Source organism: Perissodus microlepis, chromosome 18 (assembly GCF_051167445.1).
Source record: "Perissodus microlepis isolate ML-2025 ecotype Zambia chromosome 18, ASM5116744v1, whole genome shotgun sequence".
NCBI lineage: Eukaryota > Metazoa > Chordata > Actinopteri > Cichliformes > Cichlidae > Perissodus > Perissodus microlepis.
In genome coordinates this window covers 15,857,029-15,880,770 of record NC_140478.1, presented here as the reverse complement: position 1 = coordinate 15,880,770, position 23,742 = coordinate 15,857,029, and the positions used below count along the sequence as shown (strand labels likewise).

At 44.8% G+C, this 23,742-nt stretch overlaps 1 protein-coding gene across 1 annotated transcript in view; it reads left to right on the top strand.

Annotated features, from left to right (window-relative positions):
- Positions 1-23,338, top strand: part of ptch2 (patched 2) — a 28,159-nt gene extending 4,821 nt beyond the window's left edge. The window contains exons 3-23 of the mRNA XM_084912568.1: positions 6,276-6,465; positions 6,552-6,621; positions 6,737-6,828; positions 8,954-9,062; positions 9,176-9,262; positions 9,363-9,484; positions 10,310-10,457; positions 11,387-11,518; positions 11,616-11,771; positions 11,925-12,017; positions 12,115-12,240; positions 13,095-13,476; positions 13,563-14,087; positions 14,596-14,738; positions 14,836-15,016; positions 15,113-15,393; positions 16,818-16,955; positions 17,267-17,409; positions 20,273-20,675; positions 20,765-21,338; positions 21,446-23,338. Coding sequence (XP_084768694.1) covers positions 6,276-6,465; positions 6,552-6,621; positions 6,737-6,828; positions 8,954-9,062; positions 9,176-9,262; positions 9,363-9,484; positions 10,310-10,457; positions 11,387-11,518; positions 11,616-11,771; positions 11,925-12,017; positions 12,115-12,240; positions 13,095-13,476; positions 13,563-14,087; positions 14,596-14,738; positions 14,836-15,016; positions 15,113-15,393; positions 16,818-16,955; positions 17,267-17,409; positions 20,273-20,675; positions 20,765-21,338; positions 21,446-21,480 — 4,130 coding nt within the window. The 3' untranslated portion in view covers positions 21,481-23,338. The remainder of the gene's footprint in view (positions 1-6,275; positions 6,466-6,551; positions 6,622-6,736; positions 6,829-8,953; positions 9,063-9,175; positions 9,263-9,362; positions 9,485-10,309; positions 10,458-11,386; positions 11,519-11,615; positions 11,772-11,924; positions 12,018-12,114; positions 12,241-13,094; positions 13,477-13,562; positions 14,088-14,595; positions 14,739-14,835; positions 15,017-15,112; positions 15,394-16,817; positions 16,956-17,266; positions 17,410-20,272; positions 20,676-20,764; positions 21,339-21,445) is intronic.
- Positions 23,339-23,742: the final 404 nt, after the last annotated feature.

Sequence of the window (23,742 nt, the reverse complement as noted above, 5' to 3'; positions counted from 1 at the left end):
TTATGTCTTTATTCATATCGTTTACTTCAACCTGAGGACTCTTGTGCATTTCCAGAGCGGATGAGCAACTTATAAGTCGAAGGCTTCATCGTACCTTCAACTCTCACACCTGTGTAGTGGAGAATAAAAGCTAGAGTATCAGGGTGTTTTGTCTGACAAGGGGATTACGAACTATTTCTGGCTAACTGCCTCTGCTCTAAAGGATCTGAGACAGACATCGCCCATCAAATTACCTTACACCCATGCACATCTTTTTTTCTTCTTCCTTCTTAAACTGCAGTGCTGGCCCGAGGGATGGCACTTGTTGCCAATTTCCTAATTCATTCATAAAGTGCCTGGATTAAATTGAGTTAAATTGTGTTTCAAAAAATCATTCATGTTATCTAGTTAGAATTAGATAAAGTTTACACTGTGGTTCTGCTTATCTAGCTTGGGCCACATTTGAGAATTTGAAAGTTAAGGTATGACCTGGGCAACGTGTGACCCGGCTCTGTATTGTTCACAAGGAGAAAAGAAAAAGATCATAAAAAGAGGCGCAGGAAGAGGACGAGGATAAGAGGAGACAATGGTGTGGGGGGGCAGGAACGGGGTGGAAGGTTTATTGCAAGCTCACACTTTTTTTCCTTTTTTTTGCTGCTGTTTTTGCCTGTCTCATTTGAACAAACATCAAGTGCGAAACAGTCTCGTGGATGTCTTTCTCTATAAAGCCCTGTTTGTTTTATGAGAGAAGTTACTTTCTTAAGCTTAATTTTTTTTTGTTTTTTTCACTAAAATGTGTAAAACTTAAGGATGCCTTTGCGCAGCCTTTGGATAATTGTTTTCAGGTGCGTATCAAGCCGCAGCCGAAAAGCTGTGTATGGGAAAGAGGGTAAAGAAAATGCCTTCATGTAACAGTGGTGCTGTTTACTCTGACTTTAACTAAACTCATCTTTCTTGGCAGTTGTTTGGGTGAGGCATGACAGACATGTACACAGACTCAAGCTGTCCAAATATGAGCGCAGCGAGACGAGGACTATCCGGGTAGCAGTTGCCCCATAAAAAGTCTTATGCAGGAGAGAGGGAGGTGAAGACCATACAGTGTATACAGAATAACAGGGAATCAGACAAGATATGAAGAGACCGAGGTGTGGACTGATTTAAAGAGAGGAGAGCAAAAAAGTTTGCACAAATGCACACGTGGGCGTTTCACCGTTTGGAGCGGTTTCTCTAAACAAACCTCAGAGTGGCACAGCAGGTAAATGCTATAATTCATTGGAGTGCACACAGCGCCCCAGTTCAGACAGAGAAAGGGAGCTCTATGAGGTATTATTGGAGGTGAATAGTGCGCGGTGGTGCCCCAACTAGATAAATAAACTCCCAGCGTTCAGGGCCCGGGACCTCACTGGTAGAGAGAACAAACAAGACAGAGTCAACCTGGGTCACTTCTAAATGTTTATTTCACCCCCTCTCCCTCCATCCCTCAATCCAAGACTACCTCATTCCATCCCCGTTCTCAGCATCCCCAAAACACACACACACGCTCTTCAACAGAGAGCCCAAGACCACCCCCCAACAAATAAACACACACTGAGCAGCTACAGATACATCTGCATATGACAGACACATGGCTCTTGCTTCTACTGAGACAGGAAGCACAAAAGAGCGTGCTCTACCTTCCCTTTTTTAAAGTCTTGTTTGTTTGGGGGGTTTTTTCTTCTTCTTTTTTTTGCCTTTGGTTGTAAAACAAAAGCTCTTCATATATTTATTGGGTAATGAGTATCACCGGTTTACAGTGATAGCATAAAACAGGTCTTTGGGCTGAAAAAAGGGCACTGGACTGTCAGGCTCTTTGCTACATTGAATGCGATATCCTTAGAAAGGCCGCAATGCAACCGAAAATGGGATAATAAAAACTCAATCAGTATAGTGTGGCACCCTTTATCTCTTCGCTGAAGAGCAACCTTTGTCTCTGGCTGTGGGGTGGGTGTGGGGGGGAATAAAGCGACACCAGTCACCTTAGAGTTTGCACCATTTGCCTCTGTCTTTACACCGTGGAAGTATAAAAAGTGAAGTGAGAGGGGCTGGAGAGAGAGAGGGGGACTGAACATTTTCTTGGTACTTGGGAGGGAAAAAAGAAATGCTTCTGGGGCTCAATAAATTCATTTCTCATCTGAATGAGACCAGCAACGTGGAAAAATTTTGCTTTTCAGGCGGGGATGAATGTATGTTTCAACCACACATTAAGCAGCATTAGCGGTCAGTGGAGTGTCTAATGTGACTATTTTTCACAGTGGCCAACACTGCCCATGATTAGCATAATTAGCAGAGGCAAGCCTATACATATGGAAATAGAAAGTGCCTAAATGCCAGCCCTCGTGGAAATTTATGTGTGGTGGCTAACACCACTGGCACATCTGAATAGAAAGTAAGTGAAACTGATTTTTCATGTTGTTTTTGCTGTTTTATGCAGTTTTTAAGGTGTGATTTGGAGACAGCTTTTTATTTATGTATTTTTTTTTTTTATTTTAATACCAGGGAAAAGTTACAGGACAAACAGAGAACACATTTGTTTTTTGTGTGTGCGGGTAGTTTAGCTCATTTCCTGAGTGAATGGTGTTTTTGACAGCTGCTAAACAGATACACTGTATTTCTATAGGTAAGATAGCAAAGTGCCAGCTTCTCTTTCTTGCCCCTTGCCTCACCCCCCCTTACATCCCGACTCTGGCATTGTTTTACAGGCTGGGAAAGTTTTGGTCCATTTGCTTTTGTTGAGGGGAGGAAAAAAAAACATTCCCTCTTTATTTTATTCTGCTGTTTGTTGGGAAACATCTGAAAGAAATTGAAGGGTTGAATGACAAAAGGGTCTGCATTCAGTCTGGAGCTGTACTGACGGATTCTATAGAGGAACAGCCCATCTGCTGGGGTGCAGCCTGCTTTAGGCAGTGCCCTGGCTAGGGAAAGCCATAGGGCAGGACTGGGCTGAAGAATCCAAAGTGGAGATTCTGGTGGGTCCAAAAGAAGGGGGCCTATCTGGGTGCCAAGATGAAGGAATGAATGTCTCATTTAGCTCCATTGCTGAAAATCAAAAGGAAGTAAAGCAGCTCTTTTGTGAATAAAACAGTGGAGAAGGAAGTAAATCATAGGTAAAAGACAGCAGGCGAGGGATAACTTAATCTATTTTTCATATTGTTGCTACGCTATGATAAAGTAGCGTAGCAACCTTCCCTGAACTATATTTTATCAAAGGAAGTTTTGTGTAGAAATCGGCTGTATATTTCTTCTCATCTTGTCATGCTGTGTAAATCAGGAAAAACGTCAAATGCACTACATAGCAAGTAATAGCATACATGTCACCTTCAGCCCTCTTCTTCTTGAGTCTTCCTCCATAGCAGCGTGGGGCCTTTCAGGGGCCCCCTAATCCAGCTAATCTACCACACTAAACTTTGAAGGCGGCCTGGTCTGACCTAGAATGGCCTGGAACTGGGACTAGGTACCCATAACCACAATAGAATAGAATAGAAACAGGCCTTTAAAGGTGGTCTTGGATCATTCTAGAAGCCAGATGTTTTATTGAGTTAGGAGATGCTGTCTGTTTGGCTTGTAAGGATGGAAGGGTCAGGTGGGTAGGAAATGACTGAGGTTGGTGGAGACAGAGTCCTGTTTCACCTCAGTGCACACACACACTCACACACACACATATATATACACCGGCACATGAAAACACGCTTTCTTAAAAACATTATTATTATTTTTTACTTTTTGTACATCCACAGCCATGAAACCATGTCGGGGCTTGTTATGACATTTTCCCCTCGCTTTTCACTTTCCCAATGTCGTAACTGTTGTGAAAGTGCTTTTAGTGGTGAAGCTAGTAAATGAATTCATATGTTGCACCCATCAGAGTCGAATTGTTTGCTAAAATTTGTAAGATGGTGGTCGAGTATCGCGAAAGCATCTTGACAAACCGATGGGATGTGATTTAGAGTTGCGATCATTTGTGTTCACTCATCTCCAAGCCCCCCATTTTTCTTTTTTCTTTTTTTTTTCAATTTTGATCATGTTGCCAAACAAGGACTAATAATTCATGTTTCAGAATCGCTCGTGTAATAAACTTACCAGCCACTGGGCTGTTAAAACCCAGCTTTAGACCCTCAAAGGTGCTTTCTTCCCAGGGTGGGAAGAAAGTTTCTGGGAACTGTCTCTTTAAGGCTGTGAGGAGCGAAGCCTGGGTGAAGGGAGAGGGTAGAAGGGGGGGAAACTGAAAAAGAGTGAGAAAGGGAAAAACAGCCTCAGAAAGAGAGAGAGAGAAAAGGGGGACGAGGAACAGGGAAAGAAAGGTAGAGACGGAGAGGCTTCTTATGGAGAGAGTGGTGAACTTGAGCAGAGCTGAGTGCTGGGGAAGCTTAGAAGTCGGGTGGTTGGGGCCGGACCGGGGGTTGAGGAGAGAAGGCGAGAAAGAGAGGGAGAGAGAAACGAGAGAGGACTGGCTGCCTGGGTGGTCCAGATGGGAGGAACGAGACACAAATAGCTATAATTTACTTCAGGAGGCCTGTAATTACAGAGCCAGAGTCTCTTCGAGCCACCCAGTTCCTGTTGGGATCAAAACCCCACGCTGCAGAGGTTAACATACGAAATGTCAAAAAAGGTTTAACAGATGTCAAAGAGGTCCTCAAACGGAAAGTGTTCAGTTTTTTAGTGGGTTTTTTTTTCTTTTTGATTGGAAATTAGTGGGGCAAGAAAACCCAAGCGGGGCCACGAAGATTAAAATGTTTTACACTAAATCTCGTATTTACACTTCATGACAGTATGAAAATGATTTAATGAAAGTCAAATCTCATTTTCTAACATTTCCAAAATTCCAGGCAGAATTATTTCTTTCACATATGTCCTGCTGTGGTTTATAAATACATTAGCTTTAAAAAAAGAAAAAAAGTTTTTGTGCAAAGAACATCCAACAAGAGCGTGTCCCATTTTGAAGTGTTTTCTTTGTGAGATGCACTAAGCCCGACACCAGTGACTGCAAATAAACAAGGTGACCCGATAGTCTCAAGGCCCTGCGAATGTAATTAAGCCTTGAAAGCGAAGCCTAGAAATATTGGACTGTGTCACAGAGGACCGCAGTTCTAACCTGATCTCACACTTTTGCGGCGTAGGCTGAATAGTTTGTTTTTTCTTTTCTCCCCATCAATTATGGGAGCCTGTTCCAGCCAGGGGGAGGTCCAGAAAGTGTGAGGGAAAAGAGAGAGCGGGAGAGTGTGAGAGAGAGAAAGAGATGGAGAGAGAGGTAGATGGGAGAGTGTTAAAAGGATGAAAGAAATAGATGCTCGGAGCTGCGAAGTGCAGTGCAGTAAAATTGGGTGAACGACTGACAAAAATTAGAATCAAGAAGGTGGTAGCCCTAGTTTCTAAACTCCCACCACTTCCCTCTTTTCTCCCCTCCCTTCTGTCTCTCTGGGGTTGTCGTGTAGTGGGACAGCAAGAGGGGCAGACGGGCCCTCTGTGATCCAGCGCGGCATGTTTCATGTCCACTTGGCACTGGCACAGATCCCCCCGGCTGGCAAACTCTTTTCAGGGCAACCTCCTGTAATTAGGGGGCTGGGGTCTATTGCACAGCACAACATAGCTCTCTCTCTCTCTCGTTCTCCCTCGCTCTCTCTCTCTCTCGCTCTACATTTTTTTCATCCGTTTTCTAACCTTTGTCTTCATCACCATCTCTGACAGCCATATTTCTTTCCTCCACTAATATATTCAACGTTCTTTATCCATTCGCACTTTTATGTCTTTCAATGCCATATCACAAGAACACCGCTGAGGAAGAGTTGCAGAGAAATACAGAGTCTGAGATGAACACATTTTCCAATAAACAACCTTTAAAGGTTGAAAACTGTGCATAAACATCAGGATTAAAAGATGAAGTGCCCATCATAATTATTTTTTAGGAGTTCAGATTGTCCCGGTCTGTATCTGCTGCTCTAAACAGAGCAGTAGAGCGTTTTGGGGGCATCAGAAGGCTGGTTTCACTAACTAACAGGGCACATCTGTTTCGCAGAAGGAGCCAATGAGAAGCTGTATTACTCATTTCTCTTGGCCAGACACTGGCTTGTGTGAAGTGCCTTCAAAACCAACACTGGCGAAGGCCAAGGGCGTTGGTCAATATATGTGTGTGTTCTTGTGTAAGTGTGTGTGTATGTACGCACAAAACCTACTCTGTAATAGGATACAAATGTGTGAGTGTCTTTGCGTGTGCATTAAAGAAAATCTATCTATCTAATCACTTTTCATTTCTACTTTTTTAGCTGGCAGTCGTGTGAGCACAGAGCTTCGCTACACAAGGGAAAAGCAGGGAGAGGAGTCTGTATTTACCTCACAGATGCTTATCCAGACCCCCAAAGAAGAGGGCACAAACATTCTCACCCAGGAAGCTTTGCTGGTTCACATGGAAGCCGCGCTGTCCGCCAGCAAAGTGCAGGTGTCATTGTTTGGAAAGTAAGTGGACATGCTCTGCGAAGATCTGCTGCGCGCACCCATGTTTTTTAATAAAACTTTTAATCTAAAACCTTTATTTCTCTTAGATCATGGGATCTTAATAAAATATGCTATAAATCTGGAGTCCCCATTATAGAGAACGTCATGATCGAAAGGGTAAGTCGATGAAGAAATATCTGTTTCATTTTGTTTGGGGTTTTTTTGTGTGTCTATGTTTATTTATCACTGATTTGTGATGTTTACTTCTTTCTTTTCTATTTCCTGATCCCAGATGATTGACAAGCTGTTCCCCTGTATGATAATCACCCCATTGGACTGCTTTTGGGAAGGGGCCAAGCTACAGGGAGGCTCTGCCTATTTACCGTAAGTCTTGGAATATTTGCCATAACTTTTTTTTTTTGGTGCACTTTTAAGCACTTCATTGACAGCTTGGCTGTTTCTATGCACTGCTTCCATCTGATCTGAGTAGAGCTTTTGGAGGGGTCCGTCACTTTTAGCACATGATGGATGGAGACATACAGTTGAGCTTTCAGTAGTCTATCAGTGGGTGCTGTGACTGACAGTGCTGGTCAGTAATAGAGTTCTTTTAGGGCCCAGAGAGGGACTGAAAGGGGTGTACTGACAGAGAAATTCAAAGAGAGAAGGTTAGAGAGAGATGCAGCGGGCAAGCAAGCGAGGCAGGGATGGAGAGAGAGTAGATGGCTGTAACAGCAACTGGGTGGTGGGTTGGTAGAACGGAGGGCGGGGAGGCGGTGGTGGCGGCGGCGGCGGTGGTGGTGGTGGCAGGGGAGCCCTTTGGGTCAGACAATGGTAAGCATTCTTTCAGTTTACGAGTGAGTGTCCATCAGTGCAGGGGCCCCGGAGGAGGGAGGGGGGCTGGCTTTGTCAGCTCACGGCTAACACTCGGCATTCTCATGGTAATGCCCCGGGCTCCTAGCTCCCAAGTTGTCCAACAAATAAAATGGGCAGTATTCAAGCCCCAAGTCCCCCGAGAAGGACAGAGAGAGCCTACAAGACAGTTAACAGTGGAGTCTGGGCGTATTTGAGCATTTGGAGATTCTATTTTTTTTTTCTGCGGGGGATAAAGTTCTCTTGAGAAATTGAGTCACTGAAAGGGATCTCTTTTTTTCCTCGTCAGAAGTGATATTTCAATTGTGTGCTTAGTTTAGAAAAGATAGTTTAGATCATAGCAGATGTTTCTGTGCAGAGGAATTATTTGTTTATGTGTGTGTCTTAGCTGACAGCGGTATGTTGCATGACAAGCCAGCACATACAGAAACAAACACAAGTTTCCCATCCTTAGCATCTCCCTGTTGGCTTGTGTGAAAAGCATAGCACCAGAGAAAGAGAAGGGGGCCTTTGATGAATCACACATCTTCCAAACATTCACACAGTGCTCAACATCTGCTGTTATTTATTAAATGTATTTAACTTCTTCATTTATTTGTTGTCGTCATTGAGCTTACGAGAGCCTGTTGCATTCACTGGCGGGACTGTCCCTTTATTCAGCTTCTGCTCCAACCATTTTTTGCAAAAACAAAACAAAAAAAACCAACTCAAAAACAGAAGAAATAAGAGTATGATAGAGAGCAAGAAAAGGGGAGGGGGGATCAGGAAAGAGAATGAAGAGTGGGAGAGAAAGAGAGTGAGAGAACTGGGGAGAACAAAAAGCAGCAATCTATGAAAAAACAAAAGGGCCCAGGCCCAGTCCAGTCAAGCAAAAACTAGCTGATAAAGGAGTGTCTTTGCAACCAGCAGCAAAAGGGGGACCCTGGTATGTGGGAATAGGAGAGCAGCTCTCTTCATGAGCCATCGGGGGGAGATTCAGCTTGGAGTTTAGATACTTTGGGATAATTTTATTTCCCTTTGTCTTGCTGAATCACAAACCACAAACATAATTCCTCCAGTTTTTCCAAAATTCTCATTTTCCTTGAGCAAGTGCATTACATTTCCTGATGTAGGCCACATTGCAGAGCAAACCAGCGCAGTACAGATGAAGCTAACAAACAGGTTATTTGTCCATGTACATCTCATCCCTCGCCCGTTTTCCCTTTCCCTGCCTTCCATCCTCCTGGCCTCTCCCTTCCCTCCCTCCTTATCAAGATGTTTGGGAGGCAGAGGTAATTGTTATGACTCAGTGCAGGGCATTGAGGAATGAAAGTGAGCAGGCAGCCACTGTGCCTTTTCCCTGGGCATTGTGGCAGCGTGAAACAGGATAATAAACGCTATTTTATCCTGTATCTGCAGCTAGCCTCCTGTGTAGCCCACCACAACAAAGGAGCGAGAGAGAAACTGAAGTAAAAGTTTTCCTGCCCAGAGTAAACATTAGCGAAGAATTCAAAGCCACGTAGCCATGTGGGCACATGCTCATAAAAGCTATTCTACGTTGCCTTCCTTCCTTAAGTTCCTACAAATAATGTAAAATCAGTGTGTGTGTGTGTGTGTGTGTGTGTTTGTTGCCATTATAAAGTGTGTCCTTGCTCTGCAGGGGTATGCAAGATATCCAGTGGATGAATCTAGATCCAGTCAAGCTGATGGAGGAGCTGAGCCAGTTCACCTCACTGGAAGGGTTCAAGGAGATGCTGGACAAAGCCCAGGTGACGCACAGAAAAAATTACATGGATATCTTTACTAAACAAGGCTGCGTGTCATCTATGTTTACACCTCTTATTGTGTACTGAGACATCTCTAACATTGTTTGATTCCTCAGGTGGGACATGCCTACATGAACAGACCATGTCTAGACCCCTTAGACCCTGACTGCCCCCTCAGTGCACCTAACAAGGAGCTAGGAGAGGTAACCTCACATGAAAGAGTGCAACTTTAGTAATTATTTACAGTGCACACAAAGTAAACCAAAGAGGCGCGCATATTGACATTTCTGCTTTCTTATTCAGAGTCCTGACATTGCTGGGCGTCTCCAGGGTGGTTGCCATGGTTTTAGCCGGAAGTTCATGCACTGGCAAGAGGAGCTCATTTTGGGAGGGCGGGTCAAGAACAGCCAGGATGCTCTGCTGAGGTGTGTGTGTGTTTTTGTGGGTATATTTATACATTGTCTTCCTCTTGTGTGATTAAAGGATCCAATAGCAAGGATGCGACGCGATCACTACCAGCCAAGTAGGCTACGAGTTCCCCTCTGAATCTATGGAACCCCCTAACAGCAGTGAAGACACATGCTAGGAATGCCTCATATTGAGAGGGATCAGTTTCCTGAATGACCCCGGTCTGGGATCAGCCAATTAAAGATGATTGACAGTCACATAAAGCCCCACCACCCTGCTGCACATTTGTTGTGTGCGGGACCAAAGAAGAAGAAGAAAAACAAGGAGGCGAATAACACTCAAATTCACTTTCATCTAACCCAGGGCTCTTTATAAGACAATCTTCAGAGTTCAACTGGCTATAAAAGCATGGACAGTACAAATGGAGTGAGAGCACTGGGTCAGAGCCCAGATCAAGCCCCCCTCCACAGACCCAAGAGAGCCTTGAATGAAAGAGGATTCCAGGCCCATCTGCAAGAGCCACACTTATTCTTGGATGTGATTTATGATCATCTCTTTCACATTTTGAGCGGCACTGCTGCTTGCTTTGCCGGTGCCAAGAAAACCTGAGGACATCTGGGACTGCAGCCTAGAGATGAGCAGACAGGCTAGATAACACCTGCTTTTAGTTGTTTACACTGGCAGATGGGCAAGCAGGCAGGCGGCAAATCTTAGAAGAGACGGCACCTGCTTTCAGATACAAGGGACATCTAAACACTCAGACTTAATGGTTACATTATGGTTTTTTTAAGAGTCGCTCATCATTCCTGATGTGTACTAAACTTTGTTTGCATGTTTTGCAGTGCGGAGGCTCTCCAGACCATGTTCCTGCTGATGAGTCCTAAGCAGCTATATGAGCACTTTAAGGACGACTACGAAATCCACGACATTAACTGGAATGAGGAGAAAGCCACCGCCATCCTTGAGTCCTGGCAGAGAAAGTTTGTCGAGGTACGAACTCGCGCACAGATTTCACGCTCCTTTAAACGCGCCATGCTTCAAGGACAGCAGGGCAGAAATAAAGATATTTTGTTGTCACTGAGATCATGTAGGAGGAGGGGGAGAAAAATTAGAGCTCATTTCCTTGTCCTCATGCTGCCATCTTCACTGACACACACACATAAACACACACACAAGCACACTGAGACTTTAATCTGCAGTGTCTGAATTCCATCAGTCTTCAGCTCCCTTGTAAACTGAATCGCAGGGCAGACCAGAGCACCGGGTTAGTGTGTGTTTGTGTGTGTGGTAGGCCAATCATCTCCCTCTCTGTCAGGACCCTAGTTATAGGAACAAGCTGTTGCTGTGATAGCTGACACCCACCACGGCGAGGCTAAGCACAGCGGGAGGGAGGAGGGGTAACAAAACTCAAATGTAAACTGACAGAGACATGAGGCTCCCCCAGCCCGACATATTAAAGTACAAGCGCAGATCTGTACGAGATAGCAAATGATGGTCGAACGCTTACAGGTAAATGGCTTTCAGGCGCTTTGGTTCCTTCATGGGCATGAAGTACCAGGAGACGCCTTCTGAGCCATGCGATCCCATCCTTTTTCACCTTTGACCTCACAACCTCTGGCATCTGTGCTCATTACTCCTCAGTTGTCATACTTATGCACGCACACACACATGCTAGCACATGTAAAAACACACTCGGGCCGTCTTACTCGCTTTCACAGCCATGCACATTTCAAACAGAAATTTTAGGGGGTCCTGAGATATAGGGCTGTAGTAGTTTAGGGGGATTTTGAACCATGTGTGTAACAAGGTCCATATTCCTTCAGTTGCTCTTCCACATTGCTTAGTTATAAATTGGGTAGTATGTTTTTTTTTATTCTTCAGCAGAACGCTTTAACAGTTGATTGATGTTTCCCCATCAGGTGGTTCACCAGAGTATTCCAGCAAACTCCAGTCAGTCCATCCACGCTTTCTCCACCACAACCCTCAATGACATCATGAAATCCTTCTCTGATGTCAGCGTCATCAGGGTGGCTGGAGGATACCTGCTCATGGTGATTATAGTCACTGACGTTTGCCCATTATTTTTGGATAATAAGTATCTTGTATCATTTCACTGTCTTTAATAATAATACATTTTCTCCTCTCCAGCTGGCCTATGCCTGTGTGACCATGCTGAGATGGGACTGCGCCAAATCCCAGGGGGCCGTGGGGTTGGCTGGGGTGCTGTTGGTGGCTCTGTCAGTGGCAGCTGGACTGGGTCTCTGCTCCCTGCTTGGCCTCTCCTTCAATGCCGCTACGACACAGGTACAACATAAAGGGAGCGGCGTAAATCATTCAGTTCATAAGCACATTTAAATTTAAGGAGGTCCTCCATTGATTTAAATCACAGAGTTTGATTCCACATGCTGAATGATCATTCAGACCCTTTATTCTCGACTGATGTTTTTCCTATTCCAGGTGCTTCCCTTCCTGGCACTGGGGATCGGTGTGGATGATATGTTTTTGTTGGCTCACTCCTTCACAGAAACTGAAAGCAACATACCCTTCAAGGTACCTTTCAAAGCCTCTTCTCCTCTCTTCCCTTGTCCTCTCCTCTTTTTTCCTCTCTTCTGATTTGTGTCTTCTGTTTTTTGTTTTTTTTGTAAAGGAGCGGACAGGAGACTGTCTGCGTCGCACCGGCACCAGTGTGGCTCTGACTTCCATCAACAACATGATTGCATTTTTCATGGCTGCTCTAGTACCCATCCCTGCGCTCCGAGCTTTCTCATTGCAGGTATGTTTTGCAGACATACACAGACACACGCCTTCACACACATGCGCGCATGCATAAACAAGCTGTACACAATCGCACACCATGAGGCCTTGGGCTCCTTTTAAAATGAAAGAGATAACTTAAAAGAGTTGACATTTATTCAAAGCAAGCGAAGCCTTTGTTCCTAGTTTTATTGCCACTGCACCTAGAGGGCCAACGTTTTTTGTGTGTGTATGTGTGTGTGTGTGTGTGCATGTCTTTGTGTGTAAGTGTGCATATATGTATATATATATATATATATATATGTAATGCGCATATAATATGTATAATATGTATAATGGGGAATAATCAGAGCAAAGACAGTAATGAACAGACAGAGACAGAAAACGGCAGGGAGAGGGAGGGAGTGGACCAGTATATCACTGGGCCGTCAAGGCGGTTTTCTCTGATCTGTGACTAACTGTGGGTGGTCTGAAACACACAAGCTCGCACACAAATACACACACAAAGATGGACACACTCTGGAAACCACAGCCAGTTAGAATGTCAGCTTCAGGGGACGGGTGAGCGGGGAGGCTGTAGCTGAACTGGTGAAGGGTGATGGTTTTGCTCAAACTTTATATTTATATATATCTTTCTATATTTTTTTGTGACTTCTTTCTTTTCTTTCCCCTCCTGGCTCGCTTAGTATTCGTGGCTGGTGATTTAGAGAAGAGCTTTTCTTTACTTACCGGGCTGTGGTGTCAGGAATTTAAAAAAAAGTCTTGACTCTTCCCAGTTGGGCTGGTGTGTCTGTAATTTTATATCCTGTTCAGTCTCTTCTTAGCTCTATCTTGCTCTTATTTCACGCTGTATTTTTTTCTCCCTCTCCCTAGGCGGCCATTGTGGTTGTGTTTAACTTTGCCATGGTGCTGCTCATCTTCCCCGCCATCCTCAGTTTGGACCTCCACCGTCGCGAGGACAAGCGTTTGGACATCCTCTGCTGTCTCTACAGCCCGTGCTCCGATCGCGTCATCCACCTCTCCCCTCAAGAGTTATCGGACGCCGGAGAACAGCCTCACACGCCAACAACGGCGCACACGCACCAGTACACTGCAGGCTCGACCATCACCACCAGCACCCAAATTACTACGACGGTGCAGGCGTTCACGCAGTGCGACGCGGCAGGCCAGCATATTGTAACAATTCTGCCGCCTACCTCACAGATTTCCACCAGCCCTCCTTCCATCATCCTCTGCCCTCCCTCCCAGCCTCAAGGTAAACTGAACTCTATGATGATTCTGACAATACAGCAATTTATGATACTGGAATGCTCATTTCCTGCTTGTATTTCCTCCTTTTAGCCGCCTCTCCTTCCCCCACCACCACCTCTGTTCCAGACCCCTATGGCTCCCAGCTCTTCACCCCTACCTCCAGCTCCACACGAGACCTCTTAGCCCAGGTGGAGGACTGCAGATCAGGGAAAAAGTGTGTACCGCTCCCTTTCCTGCACTGGAACCTGTCCAATTTTGCCAGGGAGAAATATGCCCCTCTGCTCCTTAAGCCTAAGAGCAAAGCAGCCGTGGTTGTTCTCTTCCTGTGCCTCCTGGGCCTCAGCCTGTACGGTACCACCATGGTGCATGATGGCCTTTACCTGACCGATATCGTGCCACGTGACACCAAGGAATACGACTTCATCGACGCCCAGTTCAAGTATTTCTCCTTCTATAACATGTACCTGGTTACTATGGACGGATTCGATTATGCCCGATCTCAAAGGCTGTTGATTCAGCTGCACAACGCCTTCAACTCAGTTCGATATGTGGTCAGAGACAGCGACAACAAACTGCCCCGCATGTGGCTGCACTATTTCCAGGATTGGCTCAGAGGTAAGAATTCAGAGTAATGTTATTTGGGGGGTTTTTTTAGAGGGAGTTAGGTAATAACTTCTTCTTTCTGTCTCTTTCTGATAATGAGTCTGCTATTTAATGCATTAGGTTTTTCAGACATGCTTTTTGCTAAAGACAACAGTGAATGGGTGTGGGGGTTAGAATGTGCAAAGGGTGAGTGGAAGTTCAGTCATATTGTTAGACTGCATCCACCTGGGCTCAGAGGTGACGTACTCGCTCACGGTTTGAGGTCATAGGCTATCTTGGCATGTGTGTGTGTGTGCGCGCGTCCTTAGGCTAGAATGTGTCACAGATCCAGTGAAGAAGAAGTAATAGCGATCAGGTCAATCTGATCCAGAAAAGGAAACTTGATATTCCACATTTTCAGCATCACTGCTCACACAGGCAGACATGCAGAAGAACTGTTATGATAACAGAAATCAAAGCATTTATAAATGACAGCCTCAATAATCCTCTCTCTTCTTTGTGTGTTCTACCTCACACACAGGTCTTCAGGCGGCTTTTGATGCTGACTGGCAGGCAGGCAGAATTACCGCTGACAGCTATCGTAACGGCACAGAAGACGGGGCTCTGGCATACAAGCTCCTGATCCAGACTGGCTCCAAGAAAGAGCCTTTTAACTACAGCCAGGTGAGTTAAAAAAAAAAAAAGATGGCTTTGTCTCATAATGTGTTTGCTTGGCATTATAGATGAAAATATAATCAACAAATGCAAATTTTTTCTCTAGCTGACCTCTCGTCGGCTGGTGGATGTCGAGGGTTTGATCCCCCCGGAGGTTTTTTACATTTACCTGACAGTCTGGGTCAGTAATGATCCCCTGGGCTACGCTGCATCTCAGGCCAACTTCTACCCTCACCCCAGAGAATGGATTCATGACAAGTATGACACTACAGGGGAAAATCTGCGCAGTAAGTCATCTGATTTTGGTCAGAGTGGATGCATTTAAAGGTGACTTACAGTGTGAATACAAAGTCACTTTACCTTCTTTTAATCTCCTCTCGCAGTCCCAGCTGCAGAGCCCCTGGAGTTTGCTCAGTTCCCCTTCTACCTGAACGGCCTTCGTCAGGCCAGCGACTTTGTGGAAGCCATCGAGAGTGTGCGCACCATTTGCGATGAGTTTGGCCGCAAGGGTGTGTTCAATTACCCCAACGGATACCCCTTCCTGTTCTGGGAGCAGTACATTGGCCTCCGACACTGGTTCTTGCTGTCGATCAGTGTGGTGTTGGCCTGCACCTTCCTGGTCTGTGCGATCCTCCTGCTCAACCCCTGGACTGCAGGCATCATTGTAAGTGGATAGCTCTTCATCCTGCACTCCACTTTTTTATTCCTTCATATCGTGCATTTTTCTACATCATTTCTGTTTGTTTTTTTTTAATTCTCCACCTCATCCTAACTTAGCATCCTTAACCCCTTCCTCCCTCTCGCTCTCTTTATTTTCACCCTTCTCAGCATAGCTCAATAACACTGTCTAGGGGGCCCCTTTTTTCTCTGTTGAGGGCCAGCATGCACACACACACACACAAGGCCCTTTGTTATTCTAATGTGCGCTCGGCGAGCCTAAAAAAAAAAAGGAAATGCAAAGGAGCAAGAAAGGCTTTACCCTCCTGAAGCCTCTACCTCCAACTCTCTCACTCCTTTTGTCAAAGGGAGAGGGAGAGATTTGGGGACAGGACAGATCTGCCCAGTTGCGACCTTGGCCTGCACAACCCATCCATCAGGGATATTTGTCTGTACGTGTATGTGCGTGTGGGAGAGCGGAAAAGAGACAATCTGAGTGGTCAACAGATGGATAACATTTCACACACAAGCTGGTGGGACCGGTGGTCCTCAAAGACCCCAAACTCACACAGAAACACACATCCCCATAGCCCCATTAGGGGTCTGTAGCTCAACTACAGAGCCGGTTTCAGCAGGAATGCGTTTAATTTAAGCAGCGGCCCACAGCAGCGCTGATTGAGACAGCAACACAACACAGTCTCTCAGACAGAGAGGCACAGCTACGTGCATGCATGGTCTCCAAGCATCAACCGGCCTGTGAAGGCTTCACCCAGCCTGTATGTGGTCGAGCAGTAAAACAGCTTTTATCATTTCCAATTTAACTATGCCCCAGCTAAAAGCCCCTGCTGGGATCAAAAGCCGCCGTTGGCCAGGAACTGCTTTCTCCTCCTTGTTTTCTAAGGATTGTTGTTGCTGTTTGTATTGCGGTTTTACAGTAACACCCCACATGAAGGCATTCGAAAGCTGTGGCACTGCATTACTTAGCCGTTGTATTAAATGTCAGAAAACAATAAAATGAGCGACACAGGCTAAAAATCTTGTGGAAAAAAATGAAACAAGATAATTTGTTATGGACAAGTAAATGTGAATGTGGTGCAAACACTTTGCCTTTGGCGCTGTCAATCTCTGGTGTTAAGCACCTATGGGAAGGAAGAAGAGAAAGAGAAAGAAGGAATATGGGAGTGGGCGAGGGGGATGGGATTAACCCGAGGGTGGGAAATTTGATCTCATGTCATTAAGATCTTGAGCACAGGGTCAAAGATTGTGGTAGCAGGACTCAGCTCCATCTAGAAAGAAAAGCATTATAGTTGAAATGCTTTAATTTTACAATCTCGTTTAGCCATATCTTCTTTTTTCATCCTACTGTGTTGGCTGGCTTAACATTTCCTGCACTGGAATAGTGGTAACGCTAAATTTCATGTGTGCTTTTAGGTGTTTATCTTGGCCATGATGACTGTGGAGTTGTTTGGCATCATGGGTCTAATTGGCATCAAGCTGAGTGCCATTCCTGTGGTCATCCTGATCGCTTCCGTGGGCATCGGAGTGGAGTTCACTGTTCACATCGCTCTGGTAAGGAATGAGCAGCACCTAACCACCTAATCATACCTAATAGAAGAAAATGCATTACAAAATATTTTATTTATAACTGGCGAAAAGTTGGCTATTTTAAAATTATTGAGGTGTTGGCTTGCTCACTCATGCTGGCAACCTGCTTCCATGCACACTGTACTGTCTTGTAGCATAGTGTTATAATCCTCAACAAAACCAAACGCAGGAACTAGGGAGCTTGCCAAAGCCTCACCGCAAGCACAGGTTTTGTGTGATCGGCAAGATTTCCAACTCACTTCTCTTCCCCACCTTCCCCCCTCTCTCTTCCGCAGGGCTTCCTGACAGCAATTGGCAACAGAAACAAGCGCTCGGCAGTGGCGCTGGAGCACATGTTTGCCCCGGTGGTTGACGGAGCGATCTCCACGCTGCTGGGTGTTCTCATGCTGGCCGGGTCCGAATTTGACTTCATCATGAGGTAAGTGAGTGTGAGTGTGTGTGTGTTCATTCGGAAAGGTCATATGCTACCTTTAGAAGAATCAGCATTTTGTGTGGAGCCGGTTGTCTCGTCTCACTTTGGGTGCAGTAGGAAACCTCACTTTGGAGGTCTACATGCAGGTGGAAGTCCTTTTTTTGTTGTTTTTGTAGACACACACAGAGACACACAAACAGTGACAAATAAGCACCTGGTTCTGTCACTCTGGGAGCGCACACACATCTGACTCCTCGAGCTTGGAGTGAAACAAATGGGGAAAACATCAAGGGTGTGTGTAGCAGCTGCTTGTAAACATGGAAGTGTTCTGCTGCCCACTGGGTGGTGTCTCCCTCTCACTCTTTCACGTTGTCTCTTTCACACACACACAGGGGAATCTGTAAAAATTCCTATCATCTGTTTGGCATTCCCGCCTTCCACGTTGGATGCCGTAATGAAAAAAAAAAATGGAGCTAAATTTGAACTGGTCAGATGCTCTGCGGCCCACCAACAGACCCTCTGTTTGTGTGTGTGTGTGTGTGTGTGTGTGTGTGTGTGTGTGTGTGTGTGTGTGTGTGTGTGTAAGAGAGTCTACACTGGTGAGTGTAAATTGTGTGCGCATCTGCTCTGTGTGCGTGTGTTTTCTACCACTGTTTCATGGTCAGAGTGGAAAAAAGGCGAATACCTCCATGTTTTTCAGCCGAATGTGGTCTCGGCCCAAACCCTAAACCACAGCCTTGGGCTCACAGACTGCAGCAGGCCTCCATGACATAAAAAGCACAGTTTTCTGCAGAAACGGAGACAGAAGCAGAGGGAGCAGGAGACATTTTCTGAGGGTGGCTTCCGTACAAGGACATAAGGTCTTTGTGGGTGGCTAGGTCACAGCCTGATGAGTAGATCTTCCAAAAGTGTTGGATTACACTCATAAAGAAATGTACATATATTTAGGTAGCAGGAATTTGAGAATACCTGGGAAGTTTGGGTTGGAATTAAGGGTGCCAGAGCAAATTTCCAGTACTTTTTGTCTGCTCACATTTTTGAGAGACAATTTTCAGCGTGAAGGAGAGACAGAGGGGACTAGTCTCTGTTGGAGGTCTTGTTTAGCTGTAGCTGTAGCTGTAGCTGATTGGGGGAAGCCAAGGCTGGCTAGCTGGGGAGTAGCATAAATATACTGCTGTAAACATCTCCTGGCCTTGTAATGCACTGAATAAACAGCACGCCTAATTCAGCTCTGCTCAGAGACCTCTCTCACACACATACTTACGTAGAATGTGCATGCATGCAGGCAGGCCACAAGTCAGTGCGCACGCACGCACACACACGGGTGTACACACGTGGAGAAACGCACATACGTACATGCGTGTAAGCGCTTACTGTCTCATTCTTACACACACACAAAAACGACTCTGCAGGCCTGACAACGAATGGAAAAGATTACAGTTTATATAAACAACAGAATTCCTAACAGTGAGACACTGTTGGAGGTCCCACCAACGTCTCACTCTCTTTCTTTCTGTCTCTTTTTCCGCCACGTAAAGAATTGTCATTTTGGAGTAAAATAAGCAAGTGAGCTCAAATGTGGACGCCATTCTAAAATAGTAATAATAATATTGATAAACTATTTATCATTTCGCCATCTGCAGGTGAATGTGCGTTAATTCGATTAAGCATGCTCGTTAAATATGTGCGTCCCCGCAGGGTTTTGGCAGAGCAGCTTATGAATATCCTTCTGATAACAGAGGAAAATAAGGACAGCTGCTAGAGAGGAAAAGAGAAAACATATCAGACAAAAGAGTGACCTTTGTCAAGTGAGGTAGTAGTAATAATCACTGTAGTAGTCCATTGAGAGGGAATGTTTCCATAACACTCTGCAGCTATTATCCTTGTCCTTGTTGGCTTTTTTCCCTCATACCAACTGTCATTTTTTTCCCTCCCTCCCTCTTTTTTTTTCTTGTTTTACCTCTTTAAGTCTGGCTGGTGGTTAGCATCTCACTGTCTCCCTGCTTTCTGTTAGTGTTTAAGTGGAGTCCTCTCTAATTTTCTTGGGGAGCTCTTTCTTGTGGCCTGCCTCCACCCCTGGCCTCCTCAGAGCTGTACAGAGATGGAAACACACACACATACATACACACACACATACACACACACGCACAGTGTGAGCCGAAAGAAAAAAAAGAAAACAAGCGAGAGAATATCTTGTAGCAGCAGCAGTGGAGGCATCAAAGCATGTTTTAGTTGGACTAAGCAGGGAATCAGATTTGCCCCCACCCCACCACCCAACCCCCTCGCCTTTGATACACAAACACTGGGCTTTCCCTGTATTCTTCCCCAGAGCTACTTCCCTTCCTCATGTGCCAACTATGTGTGTGTTTGGAGTGTTTGGAGCCACACACACACGTGTGTTTTTGTCCATTTAAAGAAAAAAAAACAAAAACGTGTTGCATAACAAAAACGTTAAATAGAAAAATGGATAAAGCAAAAAAAAAAAAAAAAAAAAAACCAAACATTTGTCAAATGTTAAATGTCTTGTACTTTGTGTGAAAGTGTCACGAGCTTGGCTGACAGTTTTAATGCAACTGTATTTTAGCCAAATCCCTATAAAACTTAGCATGCAAAAGAAAATAAGATTAAATGGATTGCAGCTCTGTCACTGCACGTTCCAGTTGATTGAAAAAATTGCCAATAGGCTAAAGAGAGATGACAGACCTGCTCTGTCCTTTGGCATTTGTCTGATTTCAGGATGGTTAAATGCATTAACAGCGATCAGTCACTACTGTGTGTTACCGTCTGCTTTTATTCTGACACTGATTCTTTGTCGTGTCTGTTTTTGGTTCACGCCCAAACTAACATCTCATGTCTCTCCATCCTTCAGGTATTTCTTCGCTGTGCTAGCCATCCTGACTGTTTTGGGGATGCTTAATGGCTTGGTTCTCCTCCCAGTCCTCCTCTCCATGATGGGTCCTCCAGCTGAGGTCACCCCAGTTGACAATGCCAGCTGCCTGCCGTCACCTTCTCCAGAGCCTCCGCTGCCTCCACCAATGACCCATCATGGGTACTACACAGGCCACCCCAACCCACGCTCTCGTCAACAGGCGTTTTCTGAGTCATCAGACTCTGAGTATTACTCTGAGTTGACCACTACATCAGGGATTGGGGAGGAGGATTATAAGTACTGTGAACGGAGTGCATACTTAGCATCGCACACCAGCGTTCCACCAGCAACATCTCATATACTGCTGGAAGCGAGCAAAGACCCGAGCTTCCCTAAACTTACGGTACGCTGCATGACCACACAGACAAATTAAGCTGCCCAATTTTTAATCAAATCTTCTGAAAGTTAACTGTAAACATTTCTTTGTTTTAGGTGGTGAAGCCATTTAGAGAAAATGCAACAGCTCCTGGTGGGAGGATTGAACCATTAAGTGAATCTTCCTACATTGCACAGTCTCCTCTTGGATCCCAGGTTACATGCTGGGATGAAAACAAGCGGGAGCAGCAGAGGGGCTCCCAGAGACTCCAGGCTCAGCCTGGCCAACACTTACCCGGCGACAGAGCCCACTTTCCTGGGAGGACTTTTCAGAGCGGCCCCAGGTTCCAGAACGTTAGAGGGCCTCAGCCAAACAGGACTAAAGGGCTGAGCTATAGCCATAGCAACTCTACCCTGCCAACACAACAAGGCTCCGCTGGGGGACCTGTTACTATGGTTACAGCCACGGCCTCTGTGACAGTGGCTGTCCACCCGACCTTGCCGGGAGCAGCATACCAAGGCTACATGCATGAAGGTTTTGACACGGACAGCGAGTCGGACTGTTTTGAGGCTGCTAAGAGGACATGTGGTGACAAAACAAACTTTTCTTCATGTAAAAGAGACTCTCTAGAGCTCCAGGACTTGGAAGCAACACAGGGCCAGACAGAATATCAGCTTGACAAGACACAAGGTGAGCAAAGTTTTCAGGCTTCTTTGTCACTGACAGTAACATGTGACCGTGACTTAATGTCCCCCGTGCCTAAAGTCTGATCGCTCTCTGTCTTCTGTCTGCTGCAGGTGAGCTGAGGATCCAGGCACCCAAAGACTGCTAGACCCTCTCACACGCCTCGCCCTCTCTCTTCGAATCTCTGGGTTACTCCCCAGAGCGTCCACATGGCGTCACGTCACGCATTGACAGCTGTACATAGACTCTAAAGAATAAATGAGAGGTTTTACTTCAAGGACGTGTTAAGACGAAAAAAATATTTCTTTTAAGAATTATATAAATTTATGAGTATATATTTTAATACTAAACAAGAGGGAAGCTATTTAAAAGAGTACTGTATAACTTGGGTATTCTCTTGCGTAAAAGTTCAGATGTAAAAGATTATCTTCAAGTGGGGTGGTTGATTTTTTTTTGTTTCTTTTTTGTGTTTTGTTTTTTTTTTGGGTTGCCCCCCTGCACTGTATAGAATAAGAAATGTGCTATATGTTTTCACAAAGCTGAGATGTTATTAAGATTATAGGCTATTGAACATACATGGTCAGTGTTTTATTTCTATTTGTATTATGTTCCTTTTTTTGCTGCTACACTTCAAAATAATTTTAAGCAATTTGCCTTAAAAGAAAAATGCAGTACCCCTTCCCCCCCCTTCTCCTGTTAGCATCTATCACAGTGTTGCGCTGTGAGATATTCTGCATCTGACAGACTCTCTGCCGTAGTGTGCACTGTAAAAACTTACACAGCAGATGGTGTTTTCTTAACAGTAGTAACCGCCGTGCCTTCACTACATCACCCTTCCCCTGTTATCACAGCATTCAGAGCTCAGTATTATGTTGTAATTGTATAAATATGTTTTTATCGCTTTCTCTTGTCGAGACACAGAATGTGTACCACGATTGGCAGTGATTGGCTGACGCTTGTCACCATTTATCTGAAAATGGTCGAATCTGATCAATCAGCCATCATGACACGCTTAATTCATGTTGCCTGTGCCCCAACGGCCTCTGCAGTTTTAAATTACTTGAAGGAGCTTTGATGTCTTTTTTTTTTCCTGCAGTTTTTGTAAGCTCTACAGTGGGTGATGTTTACTTTTGTCACTTTAACAAAAGTGTCGTTCACCTTCTCGTATTAGTTTTGAAAGGGAATCGTAAAATTCACAAATGCAAAGGGAGTTATTTTAGTTTATTATTTTCTTCTCTTTTTTTTCTTTGCTGGCTGCTTTAGGGTTATTAGGGTCTCTTGTTATCGTGACCCTGTGCAATTATTACACGATGTAAACCGGTTTCAATCTAGTTAGCGCTTCGACACACTCTGACTCACTCTGTCTGTTAATGCAAACCTCATATATGTGTCATGTTACATTTCTTTCATTTCATTTGCTTTACAGAGTTTCAGTTGTTATTATTCTTGTTCAGTATTGGTCTAATCACTGCCAGGTTAAATAATTGCAGGGAGAAACTTGCAGATCTATTTGTGTGTTTGTCTATATGTGTGTGTCATTTTCTAAGTGGCAGCTTTGGTTTTTTTGGTTTTTTTTGTTTTGTTTTTTTATTTTGGAAATATGAAAAAACAGTCAAGTAGCTACTGCAGCTGAACAAAAACACCTTTCACAGTTTGATCACACCATAGACAGCCAGGAGGTGTTGTCAGTATCTGTGTGTGTGTGTGTGTGTGTTTGTGTGTGTGTGAATGTGCGGGTGCGTGTGTGTGTGTGTGTGTGAATGTGCGGGTGCGTGTGTGCGCGCTTGTGGGAAGGGGGTGGGCGAGGGAGTCCTGCATTGATTTGTAGTTTATTTCAGAAAAAAATGTTAATGTCATGCCATATAAATTATTTATATTAAATTTTTATTTTTGTAGTTTGTACAGTTGTTAGTATCTAGACTGAAGTTCTATTTTTAAAGAGTAAATATATATTATATATAAATATATCTATTTGTGGCTGAGTTTGCTTTTATTTTATTGTTCTGTTGACTTTTGGGGGGGGGGGGGGGTTGGAGTGGAGGGCGGGAGGTCATGGGAGGGAAGGGGTTCACAACACTTTAGAGCTGAGGCCTTTGTGTGTGTGTGTGTGTCTGTGTGAGAGCAGGAGGCGTGCATGCGTGCGTGTGTGTGTGAAGCAGAGGGGGCGGTTGGAGGACCATGAAGGAGAAGGTGTGTAGGAGTCACTGTTACACCTTGTTTTTGAGTCTCCTCTTGGCCCTTCCTTCTTCATTGTCAGTTTTAAAAATGTTCTTGTCCACGTCTAAAACACTGTGACTTCTGAAAACTATGCTCAAGAAAAAACCCTTGTGTGACCATTATGTTCCCTCACCTGCTATAGAAATTTAACTAACAAAATAAATGGAATGAAAAAAAGTGCTTCTTCGGTCTT